Source organism: Heteronotia binoei, chromosome 1 (genome assembly GCF_032191835.1).
Source record: "Heteronotia binoei isolate CCM8104 ecotype False Entrance Well chromosome 1, APGP_CSIRO_Hbin_v1, whole genome shotgun sequence".
In the NCBI taxonomy this organism is placed as follows: Eukaryota; Metazoa; Chordata; class Lepidosauria; order Squamata; family Gekkonidae; genus Heteronotia; species Heteronotia binoei.
This window is the reverse complement of record NC_083223.1, coordinates 228061134-228079655: the sequence shown is the minus strand read 5'-3', so window position 1 is coordinate 228079655 and position 18522 is coordinate 228061134. Positions and strand designations below refer to the sequence as shown.

Genomic DNA, 18522 nt, shown 5'->3' with positions numbered 1-18522 from the left:
TATCAAACATGGACTGGACTTAAAGGTGCAAATTCTCTGCTGAATAGCCTCTTGCTTTCTGACCATCAAGCTAATATTCCCTGTTTTAGTGCCAAATTAACTTTTGTGCACCAGAAGGTATTGTAAGCTCCCATGCCTGCCCAGCTTTTGCATAGCAGCTACAGCTAGGAAGTTCCTCTGGGTGCTAACAGGCATATACATAACCCCATTGCACTCAGGTTTCTATTAGGAAATTAAACTTCTCAGCAAATGTCTGCTTCTGACAAAATACACATTGCTTCAGAGGCTTAGAGAATGATAACATCACACTATTACTTCCAAGATGAAAGCAAAAATGTTCTACATAATCCTTTCATCATTATTGCCTTAAGAGTGAGACTAGTGAGTTAGGGTTATGGTCAACTGTATCTTGCTGGAGTTTTAATTTTCCTACCATTTTACTTCATTGTGGTAATTCACATAAGTTATAATGTTTGGCAGAGGTGATACAATCAGGCTAAAATATCATGACTTTGCTTTTTTTGTTGTTGTTGCAAGCTAGAGTGAGTATTTTGAAGATGCATGCTTTCTGATTAACAGCATATAACTTTCAGATGGCTGGAAGTAATGAGTTTGAAAGTATTTTGCAAAGATATGAACAGAATCTGGTATTATGAATCTTGTCTCGTGACTATAACTAATGCCTCCACCTCCCCCCACTTCTGAATTGTAAAGTGGGATGAGAGATGTACCTAAATTTTCTGAACCATAAGGGAAACTGCTGCACTCTCCAGCAACACAGAGTGCCTTCTCCTGATGCACGAGTCTCACATCCAGGAAAGGCTCCTTTCACTGAGACAAAATACCATCAATGGTGGGAAAAGATTGATTGGATGCAATCCAGCTTTTCTAGGCAAAATAAATAAATAAAAAAGATTGGAAGGGAAGAATTAAATATATACAATACTTACTTACCAATCCTGCTTTGCTACTTTAAGAACATAAAATGCATCACTCCTAAATTTGTTGCTGTATAAAATTGTAGTATTATGACCTATTTATGAAATGGAAAAAATATAGCCTCCTTAGTTTGCTTCAAACAATTTTGCAAATATGTCTAATAGCAGAGAGAGAGAAAGAGCTGCAAACAGCTGCACCCTGTGCTATGAAAGCACATAGCTTTTTGTTTTTGCCATCTGAGAAATAAAAATAAAACTTGAAAACAGAAACCATATATTTCATAGTAAACAAAAAAAGATATATTTGGCCTTAGAAAGAGTCTTCATATACTTACAGTATTATGTTCCTTCAGCAGTTAGGGAAGTTGGGCTGAATTTAGGATCATGGAAAACACTTCTTCAACAGCATATCATCATCTCTCTCTCTCTCTCGGCTTGACTTCGCGAACGAAGATTTAAGAAAGGTGCAGTAGTCCACGTCTGCTGCAGGCTCGCTGGTGGCTGACAAGACCAATGCGGGACAGGCAGGTCCGGCCACAGTGGCTGCAGGGAAAAAATCATAGTCATACGAGTTACAGCATCTTCATTGAGGTCAAAATTAGTCATGTGTGAACAGTAAACAAATCTTTGAAAATACGTTGTATATGAGCACAAACAATATAATGAAACCCATAGAATGCTGTCAGTTTGTAAAAAGTAAATTTCATGTATGTGCAGTTGTGATATATCAATTGGTTGGTTTGGATAATCAGTCACACTTGTGGCCTATCTCTAACCTCCACACAATCACAGTGTTGTTTGCGTAGTAGCCCATGCAGGTACATGCTCTGGCTCCATACATGAGAACTCTACACTAGGAAAATATTGGGTATTAGATAGTATAGAGGAGTCTTGTAGATTTGAGTGAACACACATAAACTGTTGCTCTTTTCAGACATTATGACTGCTCATACCTAGGATTGCCAGCTCTAGGTTTGGAAATATCGGGAGGTTTTTGGGGGTAGAGCCTGACGAGGGTGGGGTTGGGGGAGGGATTTCAAATGGATATAATACCATAGAATCCACCTTCCAAAGCATTCAGTTTCTCCAGGTGAGCTGATATCTGTTGCCTGAAGATCGGTTGTAATCACAGGAGATCTGCAGCCTCCACCTGGAGGCTAAGCAGCCACACAAGAGAATCACGGTAATAGGTAGCAAAGAAATAAGCACAAAGCTTCCATGATTACCAGCCTCAATCAAATGCCACAAATAACAATATTATCAAAACTACTATATTGTGAACCAGACTATAAGCAAAATCAATGAAAAAAATTATACAAATTGGAACATCACCAAGCAACCATGGAATATAAAGTCCAACTTTAGAGCAGTCCAATGCTGTATTGTTAGCCAAAAAGTCCGATGATATCCTGAGGAGATTGATGAAGATTGATGTCACGTTTAGTCCAACTTTAAATTCATAATTTATAAGGCAGCCAGCAGTCCAGTCATTGCAACAAAGATGTACTAATGCCTTGTTTCACTATTGCTTCTTCAAGCTTCAAAAATCCACTTCAGATACAAGGGTGTGAACACCACAACAATACAAGTATCTCCTACTCATATCAGGAGCTTGCCAACCATATAAATTAGCAGTGCACTACTTGCAGTCCTCCAATTACACATGGCTGCCATGTTGTTTAAAAGAAACACTGATTTTGAAGGGATTGTGTTTGAGTCCACCAAACCTGAAATCTGTGTTGGCCCTTTTATACAATGCAGCAATTGAGGGAATCTGTGTGCAGTTGCTAGCCTTCTGGTATGTGGGGACTGTAACATCTGAAAAGAGTTTATGATGCAGATTACAGAAGGAGGAGAAGGAGGAGGAGGAGGAGGAAGAGAAGACGACATTGGATTTATATTCCGCCCTCCACTCAGAGTCTCAGAGCAGCTCACAATCTCCTTTATCTTCCTCCCCTACAACAAACACCCTGTGATTTAAGTTCTATTAGATTTAAATAGAAATAAGATTTAATAGATTTAAATAGAAATAAGGCTGCGATCACACACACTAAATGCACTTTCAATCCACTTTCAGTGTACATTCCAACTGGATTTTGCCAGTTCACATAGTAAAATCCAGTTGGAAAGTGCCTTGAAAGTGTATTGAAAGTGCATTATTGTGTGTGTGTGTGTGTGTGTGATTGCAGCCTAGATCAAAGCTACGCTACAGACAAGTATGATTGGTGGAAGGTATGGGGAGATGGGTCAGAGAGTGGTGAAGGTGTTATAAGCTGTCTGAAAGCATTCAGTTGCTTTTTAAAGGGGGGGTGGGTTTAAAACCACGTAAAAGGGTTTTCCTCAATTTCTTTTCAGCTCTACCTCTAACAAAACCCACCTCCCTTGGGCTCCCCCCTTAAGCAGCACTGGTTCAATATCAGCTTGGATCAAAGCTAACCCTTTCCTAATTGGCTCAGCTTTTCAGTAAGGTCCATTGGGTTTAATTTGTAGGATTCCACAGTATATCTGAACAATTAAAATGCCTAGGTTTTACTGAATTACATTAAACCATGTTTCAGGGTTGGGGGATCCTCTATAAATCACCAAACCCAGTTTGCCATTAGAGAGAGGTGGAATATTTTAATCCTGCATCAATCTAACCATCCCTGCAGTGAAACCTATCCAGAAGGATGAACAGAGATGCCTTAGCTGAAGATTATTAATACGGGAGATATGGAAGTCGGAAATAAGTATTAGCATTTGTTAAGACTGGGGCTATGATTTATTTCCTTCCATTGAATTTCAGTCAATGAAAATAGCTCAGATCTAGATTCATTTCTCATGTAATACCATAGATTAGATTTGCCCAAACAACAATCAGAGGACCTGCTGCCCCCAGCATGTATGCAGATGAGGGAAATGTTGCAGGCACAGTAATAAAAAGTATTACAGAGTCATGAAGCCTGGTGCATTGTGAAAAACACATGCTTGATCAAAAATTTAAAAATTAAACAAAAAGATAAAACAATATTTCTACAAATGTTGCCGAAGGAATCTTAAAGTGTTATGGGGGTTGTGCCTATTTAGCAGATGCTCAGCAGGGAAGACAAGTTCAGGAGATCCGAGTACACCTAATGGTTGAAAAGTGGAAGCAGGATTGCCAGAGCCCTGGCTCCTATGTCCTTCTGCTGCTTGTAGTGGTGGTGGGAGGAAAAATATGGGTAGTGGACCTGTGGTGGAACAGCCCTGCTCTGACCTGCAGACCCTGTTCCACCAAGGTTTTCTCCACAACTAGAGGGGCTTTTCTCTCTGTCTGTCCAACTGCTGTCACCACCTCACTTTTGTAAAAACTGCCCACTGGGAGGGCCAGGACTTCCAGCTTCCCTTCCCAGTTTTGATGTCTCCTGCCATTCAGCATCTGGTTATCAGGGGGATGGTTTACTGCCTTATGCACCACTGGGGAAGTAGCCACTTGACAACTTGCCACTTGCCAACTGATTGCCCCCCCTCCTGGTGGTTCTTATACAATAGTGTGCCCAAGGTGGTTTATGTGGTACAGAAAACCACTATCAGCATCAAAAGTTACAAATAATTTATTAAAAAGAAAATGCCCAAAAGCATACCCTCAGCATAGCACCAGATAGAGCAAGGGATTAAAAAGAAAAGGATAAAATCCAATCCCCCTGTTCCTCCTTCTATATCTGTCCTAGCAGATGTTAAATATAAGGCAGGCTCCTTAGTTTAGAAAGTTACAGAGGTATTTGGATCACCATGAAGCCTCTTCTGAGTGCAGGCCAGCACATGGCAATGGATAGACATCAGGTAAAAGTTCAGTCTGCGTCAGTGGAATCAGCACACAAAAGTGAGAGAGACACTTTCTTACCCATTTTTTACCTTCCAAGAGTTCCCCAGCAGCTGCACTTCCACTAAATGAAAGTGAAATTTGTTATACTTCTACAAGTCCCTTGCCAGGCTTTGGTAGCATTTCCAAACATGACTTTATTAAGGGATATACACATTCACAAAACAGCCAAAATAAGCACAAATAGTTTGCAAGCCCACACTTTTGTAATCTCACCAGGGCAATTTACTCATGGGAGTTGCTGAATGTAACAATCTGCTGTATTTCAACCAACTTCTAACATTCTAAACCACTGCCTACCAGCTATATGTACCTCTGCTCATTGTACCTGATTCCTCATCTGATGAAGTGTGCTTGGAGCACAAGAAAGCTTACGCTCTGAATAAAACTTTGTTGGTCTTAAAGGTGCACTTGACTCCTACTTTGTTGTATTGCTTCAGAGCAACATGACTGCCCACTTGGATCTATCTACAAGAAAACAAAAGTAAGGAATAAAGCAGTCTAAAGGGTGGTATTTTCCTCCATCCCATAATCAGATCTAGTTTTATCTTCACTATCCATTTTACTATGCAAACAACTTCCGAAATGAATGCAAAAGAAAAAGAGAAACTGTGCTCTCTTCCTTTCTCACAGCTTGACACACTCACTGGGAAGAGCCTTGTGACTCTGCCAGCTCGTCCCCACCCCCATGCAGCTTTCCTCCTACTGAGATTTAAAGGCACATGCACATCCCAAAACACAGTTTGCAAGCTTCTGAGAGAGCCAGTTTGCTGTAGTGGTTAAGTGCATAGACTCTTATCTGGAAGAACTGGGTTTGATTCCCCACTCCTCCACTTGCAGCTGCTGGAATGGTGTTGTGTCAGCCATAGCTCTTGTAGGAGTTGTCCTTGAAAGAGCAGATGCTGTAAGAGCTCTCTCAGCCCCACCTACCTCACAGGGTGTCTGTTGTGGGGGGGGGGAGGAAAAGGGAATTGTGACCACTCTGAGATTCAGAGTTTTGGGTGGGACATCAATCTAATTTCTTCTTCTTCTTCTTCTTCTTCTTCTTCTTCTTCTTCTTAACTTGTACAGATTTAAAGGCACATAATGGCTGTTAGGGCGGGGCTTCCTCCACCGGCTAGCTGGCTGGTGGCAGGGAGGAGCCTGCAAAACCAGGGAATATCCTGCCCAGACCTGGGGATTGGCAAGCCTACACAGCTATATGGCTATCCAGTTATGGTCTCCCAATGTTTATGCTTTATGTTCTCCCAATGTTGGATCCCTTGCTCAAATTCTACTTTTGACTTTTTTATACTTGCATACCACTTTTCTCTCTAGTGAGTCTCAGCAAGAAAGGTGGACTGTAAATTAAATAAATAGCACTGTTCTCTCCTCCTTACAACAACAACCTTGTGAGATGGGTTAATTTCACAGACAGTTTCCAAGGTCACCTAGCAGGAAGGGGAGAGTGGGAATTTGAACCTGGATCTCCTAGGATCCCAATCCAAATCTCTAACCCTGGAGTTCCTGACCTTTTATTTAAATAGAGTTACTTCTGAATAATAAAAAAAAATCCTGAACTATTCCTCTTTTGCATGTTAAATTTTGTATTGTTTTAAAATGGCATGAACTAGGAGGAGCATCAGAAATGAAGTTTATCAGATAAATGCAGAGGGGAAAAAATCTATGAAATAAAAGCTTTTTTTAAAAAAAAAGTAGAGCAAATCATTTTGTGCTCTTTTCCTGGGTCTTCTAGGGAGTTCTTAAGCTACTCTACAGTAGACAGCAACCTACTGGTAGCTTATGAGCTACCTGTTGAAGCCCCCACCACCACCATTACAATACTCTGATATATTTACATATACTGAGCCAAGAAAAGGCAAAATCTATAAAACTAAATAATACTATATGATATGAAACTACATAATGAGACCTATTATAGTAGAAATCATGTAGGAAGATAATTTTAAAATATGATAGCATGTCCATTGTATGGTAATTGTAGATTGTCAAGAAGTAACAAGGTTGTTTGTTTGGAATATTTAACACAGAGAGAACATTTTCAGCAACATGGCTTTTGAGAGGTAAACTAAATGAGAAAAAGGGAGATCCAGGAATGGGTCTTCCTGCTGTTTTCTAAAGCTAAATTGCAGTCACAAACAGCCCCAGTTTGGACTGAGGTTATGTGGAGAGAAGGGGGGAGGGGTGTTGAATTCTTCCCTGCCGGATTGAGGAATACTTAAACTTGAAAGGAATGATGGCTGGGGGGTGACAAAGACACCTCAAGCTGGTCTCTAGAAAGGCAGACTGAAATGCTTTATTTAAATAAAATAAAGGCATCACTACTATGGCTGAATTCAGATGGCCAATTTGGGCCGACACAGGAACGGCCCAGGTCTGGACCAAAAAGGCTTGTTCAAGCATGCACATCTGGGACCTGTCTTGCTCCCACCACCCTCACCTTGTTCTCCGCCATTGCCATGCCACTCCAAAAAGCTACCACTTTGGAAGTGGTAGCAGATTGCTGATGCACTTCTGGAGCACCATTCCCAGCCATCTGCATGGTCAAGGAGCACCTGAGAAGCATCGTTCAAGCGCTTGAACGGTAAGACCACTCTTCAGGGCTTGCATGGCCTGTCCCTGTTCCAGCAATGGGCCACACACTGTCTGACCGCCCTAGGGTTGGCAAGTCCCCTGAAGCCTCCGGCAGGGGACTGTTTTCGCATGCACAGAGTACATGCAGCATGATGACCTCACTCACAAGTGACATCATCATGCCGGTGACATCACGCACCAGCCTCTCTAGGAGCTTCCGGGAAAATTCTATGGTTTTCCCAGACACTCTAGCAATTTGATTGGCAATGTGGGCCAGCGGGTTGGGAACCTCTGGGGCAGGGGAAACCCCGCCCAACCCAGGAACTTGGCAGCTGTAGACTGCCCCCGGGGCGCTTTATGCCAGCTTACTTCCATGATGGGAGGTTGCTGCCCCAAGCCACCAATCTGAACCCAGCCTATGTGTCCGCTACTTTATGACAGGCCTTCTGGTGGGGGCAATTTACCACTCTCAGCAAGCTCAAGCATGTCATTAATTCAGAATTTCCCTCAACCAAGCACTTCCCCACTTTTAAAAGGGCAACAGTGATGGGGTTTCTGGTGTCCAGCTCTAACTATGATCAATACATACCTACCTTAATGAATTTGGAATAGTATAGTACAGTGAGCAGAACATTGGACTTTGAATACAGAAGTCCAAGATTCATAGTCATGCTCAGCTCTTGGGCCAATCACCACTTCGTTTTTAATTTTATGCATCTTGACTTTATTCCCCATGTACTGAAGCACAAGATCTTGCCAGTTTGTGAACAATCATGGTATATATATCTCAGAATTACTCCAGAACTATGTTTGGGCAAGTATGGGAAACAATGGCATGGATCCAACCTTCCTATAAGGAGCTTGCTTCCAACTTAAATTTGCTCCATTGGAGAAAAAGCCGCTGAAACTAAGAAGGCTTCAGATGTCCATCAATGAAGCAGTAGAATAAGCATAGGATCCACCCCAATAGCTAAATATTTGGCCTGCTTGTTGGAGCAATAGGCTTTTAGTCTTCTCTGGTGTCATAATTTTACTGAATTTGCTAAAATATTGATGTGAATCTCTAATCAAAGGACAGAGAAGATTGTCTTCCCAGCACAGACCATGTTGCTTCAGCTTCAGAAAGGCTCAACAAAGAGACCCATTAGTTTACACTTCACCTACATCCCACTGGTGCCTTAATGTGATCCTTACTCCTGCAGAACGAATGATAATGTTTGCCTCTCTTTTTTCCCTTTGAGGCAAAACCAGGCAAAGGTGGAAGGCTAAAGCCCATCTTCCTGACTCACATGGGACCAGTTCAAACAGTAGCCATGTTTTGCTGCAATTTAGATTCAGACCTAGTAGAGTCAGTCATGGCTCTCCCTGCATAATGTCTGGTTTAAACCTGAGACCTTGTCAAGCATGCGGGTTCAATGACGAGTCCAAGTTGATAGAAAGACTACGTTTATTGATAGACCGATACTTTCTGTGTAACAGATTCTTGAGAATAATGCTGCATATACATTGATACAATACTTTTAAGGCTTACTTCAAAAGGATTCCAAAGGATGGGGGTGCGCGGTAGCTCTCACACATAAACTATCATAAATGTCTACATTCTCACAGTGTTTTCAGGACTCTGTCCTTGTTTTCCCCAGATTTGTCGCACTCCCTACCAGGAATGTATGGGAAGGTGCTGATTACTTCTTCTCAAGTTAGTTTCATTTCTCACTATGTCTACTTTTCAGGCAATAAAGCAAGAAGGGGGGAGGGAAGGAATAACAAAACTAGCAAAGCTGGGTCCTCCATGATACTTCACAGACCAGTGTTAGGCAGGACCCTATAACAATCAATTATCAATGGAATTTCACCATGCTTGAGAGACCTGAGCTGTCAACATGAAAGATACATGTTTCGCTGACATGCAAAGTACAGGCCTCTGAGTACTTTCTCTACAAAAGCCCCATTGTTGTTAATGGAGCTACTCTAGAGTGAGTATTTTCAAAACTAGTGTCATAATCTCTAATATTATGTGCCAGGGAACATAGTCCACACTTCAGTCCACAAACCTGCACAGATATGGGGAAGAAAAAAATGGTATTTTTAAACACGATTTTGAACAGGGAAGTTGGTTAAAAATTACTATTAGGAAAGAGATCTGTGCTCTGAGAAGATAAAAGTGAAGAATCATCTATCAAGTGAAGCTGCTGAGGCAAAAACTGCAGTAATTCTCAAAACAATTAGCTGTCATTCCTATGGGGAAGCAGACTGTGAAAAGTAGTTAGTGATACGATCTTTGTGTTATGATTGGGGTGGGAGGAAAAAGCCTAATTTCCTCAGACAAGAGAATCTACAGACAATCTCGCCTACAGCAGTTCATATACCTATTTTCAGCCATATGATTTACAACTGACCAAATTTAACTTCATGAGGCAAGTAGTTTTTAACTTTCTTTAAGATGTGATGAGCTATGTTGGAATTGATCACATTTTTGCCTGACCTGTCTTCCAAGGAGCTCATGGTGACATACATGCTTCTCCTGTCCTGCATTTATCCTCATAAAAGCCCTCTGAGAGAATTACATGACAAGTCCCACTTCTGCCAACTGTGTATATTAGAAGTGCTTGCTATTCAACATGTATCCATAGTTGCCATGTTGTCTGAAAGGGGAAACATAATGGGTTTTGTAGCTCTGTATGCCATACACAAAACCTGAGTTTTCAGGGATATGAATCACAAAAATCCATGTTGCCCCTTTCAGACAACAAGGTGATGAAGCATATTAGGAAGATCCATGTGCAATTGCCAGCCGTCCAATATACATGGACTGTAACAGCTGAAAAGGGATAACATGATTGGCTTAAAGACACCTGTGAACTTCATGGCTACTTGGGAATTATGAAACTAAGATTTCTTAATCCTCTTTAACCAGTATACCACTTTGAACTATCTTAGAACTGGTATGCAAGATAAACATGAGAGATGTCATGTTGGATCAGGCCAATGGCCCATCAGGCCAATGGCCCATTGGTCACACACTTTGCCAAAGAAACAGGTGCCATCAGGAGGTCCATTAGTGGGGCCAGGACACTAGAAGCCCTCCCACTGTTGCCCTCCCCCCCCCCCAAGCAGCAAGAATACAGAGCATACAGAGCATCACTTGCCCCAGACAGAGAGTTCCATCTAGTGCCTTTTTTTTTTTTTAAACAGGAATGCACAGAAATGCAGTTCCGGCTGGCTTGGTGTCAGGTGATGTGACCTAATATACAAATGAGTTCCTATCGGGCTTTTTTTTCTACAAAAAAGTCCTGTGTGAAACAATGGTGACATTTGGGGTGTGGCCTAATATGCAAATGAGTTCCTGATGGACCTTTTTCTACAAAAAAGCCCTGGTTCCATCTATACCTTGTGGTTAATAGCCACTGATGGACTTCTGCTTCATATGTTTATCCAGCCCGCACTTGAAGCTGCCACCACCTCCTGTGGCAGTGAATTCCACGTGTTAATAATTCTTTGGGTGAAGGAGTACTTCTTTTTATCCATTCAGCCCCACCCACCTCACAGGGTATCGGTTGTGGGGGAAGAAGATATAGGAGATTGTAAGCCGCTCTGAGTCTCTGATTCAGAGAGAAGGGTGGGGTATAAATCTGCAATTCTTCTTGTAATCATTCTATTTGCCCTTTTTTGCACTTTTTCCAGTGCTATAATATCTTTTTTGAGGTGTGGTGGACAGAATTGTATACAGTAGTCCAAATGAGGTCACAGCATCAATTTATTACAGGGGCATTGTGCGTTGGCCCCGGCGTTACAAGCTGTGGCGGAGTGGCTCAGGCTGAGTTGTCTGAACCTGAATCCAATGAAGACGGAAGTCCTTTGTCTGAGTCGCGGTGGCCTGAGAAGGGAAATCCCTCTACCAGCCTTTGATGGGGTGCCACTGATATCAGCGCCTAAAGTCAAGTGCTTCGGGGTGCTACTGGAGCCCACATTGGCTATGGAGGCCCAGATAGCAGCTACTGCGAGATTCGCCTTTTTCCATCTTAGGCAGGCACGACAGTTGGCACCCTTCCTAGAGCACAGCGACTTAGCAACAGTGATTCATGCAATGGTCACCTCGAGATTGGACTACTGTAATGCCCTCTATATGGGGCTGCCCATGTCTCGAATCCGGAAGCTGCAACTGGTGCAGAATGCTGCAGCCAGGCTGTTACTGGGTCTCTCTATTCGGGATCATGTACAGCCGGGGCTGCAGAGGCTGCATTAGTTGCCAATAGCGTTCCGGATTCGCTACAAGGTGCTGGTTATTACCTTTAAAACCCTATATGGCTGAGGACCTGTCTACCTTAGGGACCGTCTCTCCCCATATATTCCCCAGAGGGTACTTAGATCTGGATCACAAAACCTATTAGAAATCCCCGGGCCGAGAGAGGCAAGATTGAAGGCTACCAGAGAATGGGCTTTCTCTATTGCAGCCCCCCACTGGTGGAACCAACTCCCAGATGACATTAAAGCCTTGTGGGACCTTGCCCAATTCTGCAAAGCCTGCAAAACAACATTATTTCGAATGGCCTTCAACTAAAGCACAAAGCTGCTCAACATCATGGTATGGAACTTAGCACCAAAACTGTTGTTTTATAATTGTTTAGTATTTTAAATTGCAATTATTTAATTTTAACTGATATTATTGTAACTGCTTTTACTGCTTTATGGTTTTACTGTTCAATATAGTCAATGTTGTTAACCGCCCTGAGCCTGCTTCGGCGGGGAGAGCAGGATACAAATACGAAAAATAAATAAATAAATAAATTGTTTTGATTACATGCAAATATTCAGAATGATTCCACAAATCATGACATACAGAATACACAAACACAGTTTGGGTTCTTACATGACTTTTGGTTAGTTGGTTTTGCTTGAACTTCTGAACATCATTGGTGCATAACATAATGCAGGACATTTAAATTCACATAATGAAGGTTATTTGAGTCATCAGATTGATAACTTTTTTATTTCTATTAACAACTATCACTTGCTAATTACCATGAGAGAAAGTATAGTATCTAACATAGTCTCATAGAAGTTAGGCCTTTCCTGCAGAGAAAATAATGGGAGATAATAAATATAATTAGTTATACAAAAAGGTACCTTTTGACCAGCAGTATGGAAATGTGGGAGATTTAACTAGTGTGATTGCAATTTGCACTTCAAGCATCTTCTATGAATGACCTCCTTTTTTTTCTTTTTTTGCATCCTTCAAGATCAAAAAATTGTTGTACATATAAGTATTATATTGGATTGCATTTTTTAAAAAATGTGCTTTCTGCAACTGCTGAGCAAGTTCAAGGTGCATTCTTGGGAAGGATTTCCTGAAAATTAAAGTCATTCCTCAATGAAGCAGGCTTCCTCAGGAGGTGGTTGACTCCCCTTCTTTGGAGGTTTTTAAGCAGGGGCTAGATGGCCACCTGATAGCAATGCAGATTCTGTGACTCATGATGAATTTAGGAAGATTGTGAGGAGGGAAGGAAAGGATCAGGAGCCAATGCTCTGCTCTTCTGGCTTTTTCTTTATATGGCAATGCCAATCACCACTTTGGGGTCAGGAAGAAATTTTACTCCAGGCCAAATTGGCCCAGGCCCAGAGGGGGGGGGGGTTTGCCTTCCTCCAGGCATAAAACAGGGGTCATGTGGGGGGTAGCTGTGAATTTCCTGCATTGTGCAGGGGGTTGCACTAAAAGACTTGAGCTTCCAGCTCTATTTTTTGATGTTTCTAAGGACAAATGAATTGCCTTGTTAGAAGACAGGGTTGCCAAGTCCCCTGCGGACTCTGGGGGGGGGGGTTACGTGTGCTATGCTCAAGAAATTTGGGAGGAAAACTCTACAGTACTGTAGAGTTTTCTTCCCAAATTGTTAGAGCATCAGGGAAAACCACAGAGTTTTCCCAGAAGCTCCTAGAGTGGCTGGTGCACGACATTGCCAGCATGATGATGTCACTTAGGAGTGATGTCATCACACCAGTGATGCTGGGAGGGGATCCCCCCACCAGCCCACTGCAGGCCAGCAGGTTGGGGACCCCCCAAAGCAGGAGAACCCCTCCCCCACCCAGGACCTTGGCAGCCCTATTGGAAGAGATCAAAGATCCTGCTCATTTTCTTTTCTTTTTTCAGCAATGGCCAACCAAGTGCCTCTTCAAAGCTTCAAGTGGGGAATGTTGGGTGATGCCTATCTCCTGTACAATGGGGTTGTTGTGCTAATGAATTCTGGATGCTGACTCTGTTTTGTGAGGAATTTTTTCCAGTTTTGTTTATGTTGTTCTGGCAAGGTCCATGTCCATTGATGGTGTGATATTAATGATATTAACATTAATGATATGATAAGCAACTTGATTTGTTTCTGCACAGAGGCCTGCCCTTCTGTTTTCTTACTCTCATAGCCTTACTGTCTGACATTCACTGATATTCTTATTGACCCATATTCTTCAAAATCCCAACTCTTGGGTTCAGAACAAAGCCTCAAGCAGAGGCAACTTCAAGCAAAATAAGCAGATCAACAGTACAATGTATTGACTTTATCTCAAGTGGACTTTTTTTTTAACATGGGATTGCAAAACAGTGAATTCCACTGATGATGTAATATATATATATATATCATGCATGTGTTTTCTTGTGTTTCCAGGGTCTTTTTCCTCACCAAAGTAAAAATCATCCCAAAAGGAGCTTTCTCAGGATTTGACAAAGTTGAAAAAATGTACGTAATTCTGAAATTTAGTATGTCTGTTTTATACAATGTTTTATTAAAGCTGTTGCCTTGGTTTGGGGGCTCTTTTCTTCTTATTCCTAATCCTTCACTCTGCTTTATCTGAGCTATCGACTCACAAGACTTATAAGTCTATGTTCTTCATCTGGTTAAGGATCTATGAAAAACTGGAACAGAGAGAGAGAGACTACTGTTCCAAAAGATTGTTATCACAAGGGATGTGAAATAAAATAAAAATCTGTATTGTTCAGGTTTGGGTATATTGAACCCGAAAAATATTGGTGTTACCTGATGTTCCCAAATCCCAATACAGATATGGTATCCTGATATGGTAAATATTTGGGAAGCCCAAATTTTTCCAACTCCATTATACCCTATGGGGACCATTATAGACAATAATACCCACAGGGTATAATGGAGAATCAATCCAGGAATACCTGGGGCTTAGGGCAGCTGTTTTTTGAAGCAGAAACACCAAATCTGCAGCATAACTGTTCATGCCTGTCCTTCCCCCACCCCCAGTTTCAAAAAGATTGGACCAGGGGATCCAGTTCTATGGGCCCCTGTCCTCCATTGGTTTCAGTGGATGGGGAAAAGGTGTTTAAAGGGATCACAATCCTTTTAAATGCCTTCTCCAAGTGGCAAGTTCACCTGGAAGGCAATTAAAATGACTGCAGTCCTTTTAAACATCCTTTAACTTTGACTATTTGGCAATTGTGAAAAATCCCCAAAATTCAGCCCCAATCTATATCTGCTGAAAGAATAGCCAGAAAATACCAAGAAGGTATTTTTCAGGTTTGTTTGTTTTTTTTGCTCAGATTTAGCCAAATGCACACACCTAATTATCACTAGTACATTTGTATGTCTGCACAAAAGAATGTTTTGGATAAGGGAAGTAATCAGTAGTACATGCTCGAAAAGTGAAAGGAACAAGTGATGATCATAGAAGTGCACACCAAGAAGAGCTAAGTGATTCAGCGTTGGGTAAGTGGGTTACTTTCCTGTTTCCCCACAGCATCATGTGCATTTGTGCACCTCCAGGAGTTTTGCCATCTTTTCTCCCATCTTTCTTTTTCCTCCAGAATTTTGGAAAGCATCACGAGAAAACCTGGATGGCTGCTGTATGTGAAAATTTGGATTTTTCCTAAGTAATATGGCAGCCATTTTCCCTTGCCTCTGCCCCATGGCAGCCATTTCCTACTCCTGCAACCTTGGGGCTTTTCATTTTTTAAAAAATAGACTCTAAAATATTGTTGTATCATAGGGTTCCCAAGTCCAATTCAAGAAATATCTGGGGACTTTGGGGGTGGAGCCAGGAGACTTTGGGGGTGTAGCCAGGAGACATTAGGGGTGGAGCCAAGATCAAGGCTGTGACAAGCATAATTGAACTCCAAAGGGAGTTCTGGTCATTACGTTTAAAAGGACGGCACACCTTTTCAATTCCTTCCTTCCATAGGAAATCATTAAGGATAGAGGCACCTTCTTTTGGGGCTCACAGAATTGGACCCCCTGGTCCAATCTTTTTGAAACTTGGGGGGCATTTTGGGGAGGGGCACTGGATGCTATAGGGAAAATTTGGTGCCTCTACCCCAAAAAGCACCCCCCAGAGCCCCAGATACCCACGGATCAATTCTCCATGATTTTCTATGGGAATAAATCTCCACAGGGAATAATAGAATTCCCAGAAGACATTTCCCTCCCCTCCCCCCGCTTTCTGACGACCCTGAAGCGGGGGGAGGGCCTCCAAACCGGGGGATCCCCTGCCCCCACTTGGGGATTGGCAACCCTATTGTATCACTATACCCTTGTCTTGAAAGGTTTAGTAGTTTCTCTGAATTCTTGGCTTTCTTTTTTTAAAACAGTAAGTCCCTTACTCTTTCCTTTGTAGAGCTATAAGGAAAAGGATATCTTTGCAAGGAAGAGGCTTAATTTTTTTTTTAAATGAGAGCTAGGAATTCAGAGAACCTGCTACACCTATCAGTACAACAGTATACTAATGTAAGTAGGGTTGCCAAGTCCAACCCCATAAATATCTGGGGACTTTGGGGGTGGAGCCAGGAGACACTGGGGTGGAGCTAGGGGGAGGGGGGGAAACGGCGCCGGGGAGCGTGGCGAGCTGCCCCATCTCGGAGTGGGCGACGCCGCTGCGCCGCTGCCACCTCTTCTCCACTCACCATGGCTGCTCCTCCGAGATGGGATCAGCCTGAGCCCATCTCGGAGGAGCAGCCACGGCGAGCAGAGAAGAGGCGGCGCGGCGGCCTCGCCCGTTCCGCCTCTGGGGTGGAATCAGAGGGGGGGGTGGAGGCAGGCCGGGGGCATGGCAAGCCGCGAGTCCGGGTCCTAGAAGGGCCCGGATTCACGGCTCGCCATGCTCCTGGCCTGCCTCGCCCTCCCCTGCACTGCTGCCGCATCTTGGCTGCTCCTCCGAGATGGGCTCAGCCTGGGCCCATCTCGGAGGAGCAGCTGCGGTGGGCGGGGAGGGGGTGGCAGCGGTGTAGCGGCCTCGCTCGCTCCAGGATGGGGCGGCTCACCATGCTCCCCGTGCCGTTTCCCCCCTCCCCCCGCTTCCGTTTTTTGGGGGAGCGGGGGAAGAGGGTGGAAATCCTGGGGTCCCCCGCCAGGGCGGGAGGGTTGGGAAGCCTAAATGTAAGAGTATTTTAATGCCAATTGGTTGTGAAAATTGCTCTGCTGCCCCGGTAGGGTTGCCAAGTCCAATACAAGAAATATCTGGGGACTTTGAGGGTGGAGCCAGGAAACATTGGGGGTGGAGCCAGGAGCAAGGGTGTGACAAGCATAATTGACCTCCAAAAGAGTTCTGGTCATCACATTTAAAGGGACCGCACATTTTTAAAAATGCCTTCCTTCCATAGGAAATAATGGATAGGGGCACTTTCTTTTGGGGCTCATAGAATAGGACCCCCCTGGCCCAATCTTTTTGAAACTTGGGGGATATTTTGGGGAGAGGCACTGGATGCTATACAGAAGATTTGGTGCCTCTACCTCAAAAATAGCCCCCCCAGAGCCACAGATACCTGTGGATCAATTTTCCATTATTTCCCAAGGGAATTAGACTCCATACAGAATAACAGAGTTCCCAGAGTTCCCTCCCCTCCCCCTGCTTTCTGATGACCTTGACGCGGGGGGAGGGCCTCCAAACCAGGGGATCCTCTGCCCCCACCTGGGGATTGAGCAAACTGGAAACTGCAGTGTACTGATTAGCAAACACTAGAAATAAACTGGATCTGTGTTGCCCAGTGGCATACCCTCCAACCCTTTACAGCTGAGAAAGGAGACATGTTTGTAATTCCCGTATTCTCTTATTGAAGATTACAGTTAAACTTGCCAGCTCTGGGTTGGGGATTCTTGGAAATCTGGGGGCAGAGGCTGGGGAGGGGACAGAGCTCTCAGTAGGGATGCGATGTTATAGAGTCCACCCTCAAAATCTGCCATTTTGTTGTCAGGAGATCAATTATAATTCTGGGAAAACGCCAGACAAAAAAAAAGGTTGGCAAAAAAAGTGACTCTTCTGCCTTAAATATACATTGGAAAACTTTTTTCTACAGTGCTGTTGTTGGAAGACTAAAATAGAGGAGGGGAAAACAATGTTGTAAGCCATTTTTAGTCCCATTGAAGAGAAATCAGGGTATCAATGTCTAAATAGATTTTTTTTTCAATTTAAAAAAATCCAAGACTTTGTGCTTTGGACTTGGTTTCTGGTATGTCAGCAAAAACTGTTGGCCACCAAAACAGCAATTTGGCTCCTAACTCCTTGGAGACTACAGTGGGCTACCAAGCCCACCTGTAAACTGTTCACTTTAATTACCCAGAAAACACGTGGACTGGTGGTGTCTGAGGTAAACTGACAAGTACTGTAGCAAAAATTTTAAAAGTAGAAGTGACTTTCATTTGAAAATGCAGCGATGTGCTGTGGCATCTCTGTGGGGAAACAGTTTATAACGTGGCAGCTATGAAAATAGAGGATGATGAATATGCAAATAAGACCAATCAGCATCTGTGGAGTTCTGCAGATGAGAAGTAGCAATGAAATGTGAAATAGCTCACAAATCAAAAATATCACCCATAAAACATTCATTGGAAATATTCATGATAATGTAGGGATACAAGCTATATAATCAAGTGATATATTTGCATATAAAAAAGAAGACCCCTTGTGTGAAATCCTCTTCCCCCTCCCACATCCTATAGGCTCATGCACAAAAAAAGAAGATTAAAATCAACGGTAGGCTATTTAAAGCAAACGGCTATTAATAATGCGATGCCTCCATGTGGTAAAATGCATTTTGCCTAGAGTATACAAATTAGATACTTCAATACACATAGAGCATACTGTGTTTGCACATAGCTGAAATGCTAAAAATTCCCTTAACGGATATATTCGCTGCAGAGTTTTAGTGAATTAAAAATTTCATGACTATGA

General features: G+C 42.9%; 1 protein-coding gene across 1 annotated transcript in view; it reads left to right on the top strand.

Moving 5' to 3' along the window:
* Positions 1 to 18522, top strand: part of FSHR (follicle stimulating hormone receptor) — a 176347-nt gene that overhangs the window by 49030 nt on the left and 108795 nt on the right. Inside the window, exon 2 of the mRNA XM_060248918.1 lies at positions 14004 to 14075. Coding sequence (XP_060104901.1) covers positions 14004 to 14075 — 72 coding nt within the window. The remainder of the gene's footprint in view (positions 1 to 14003; positions 14076 to 18522) is intronic.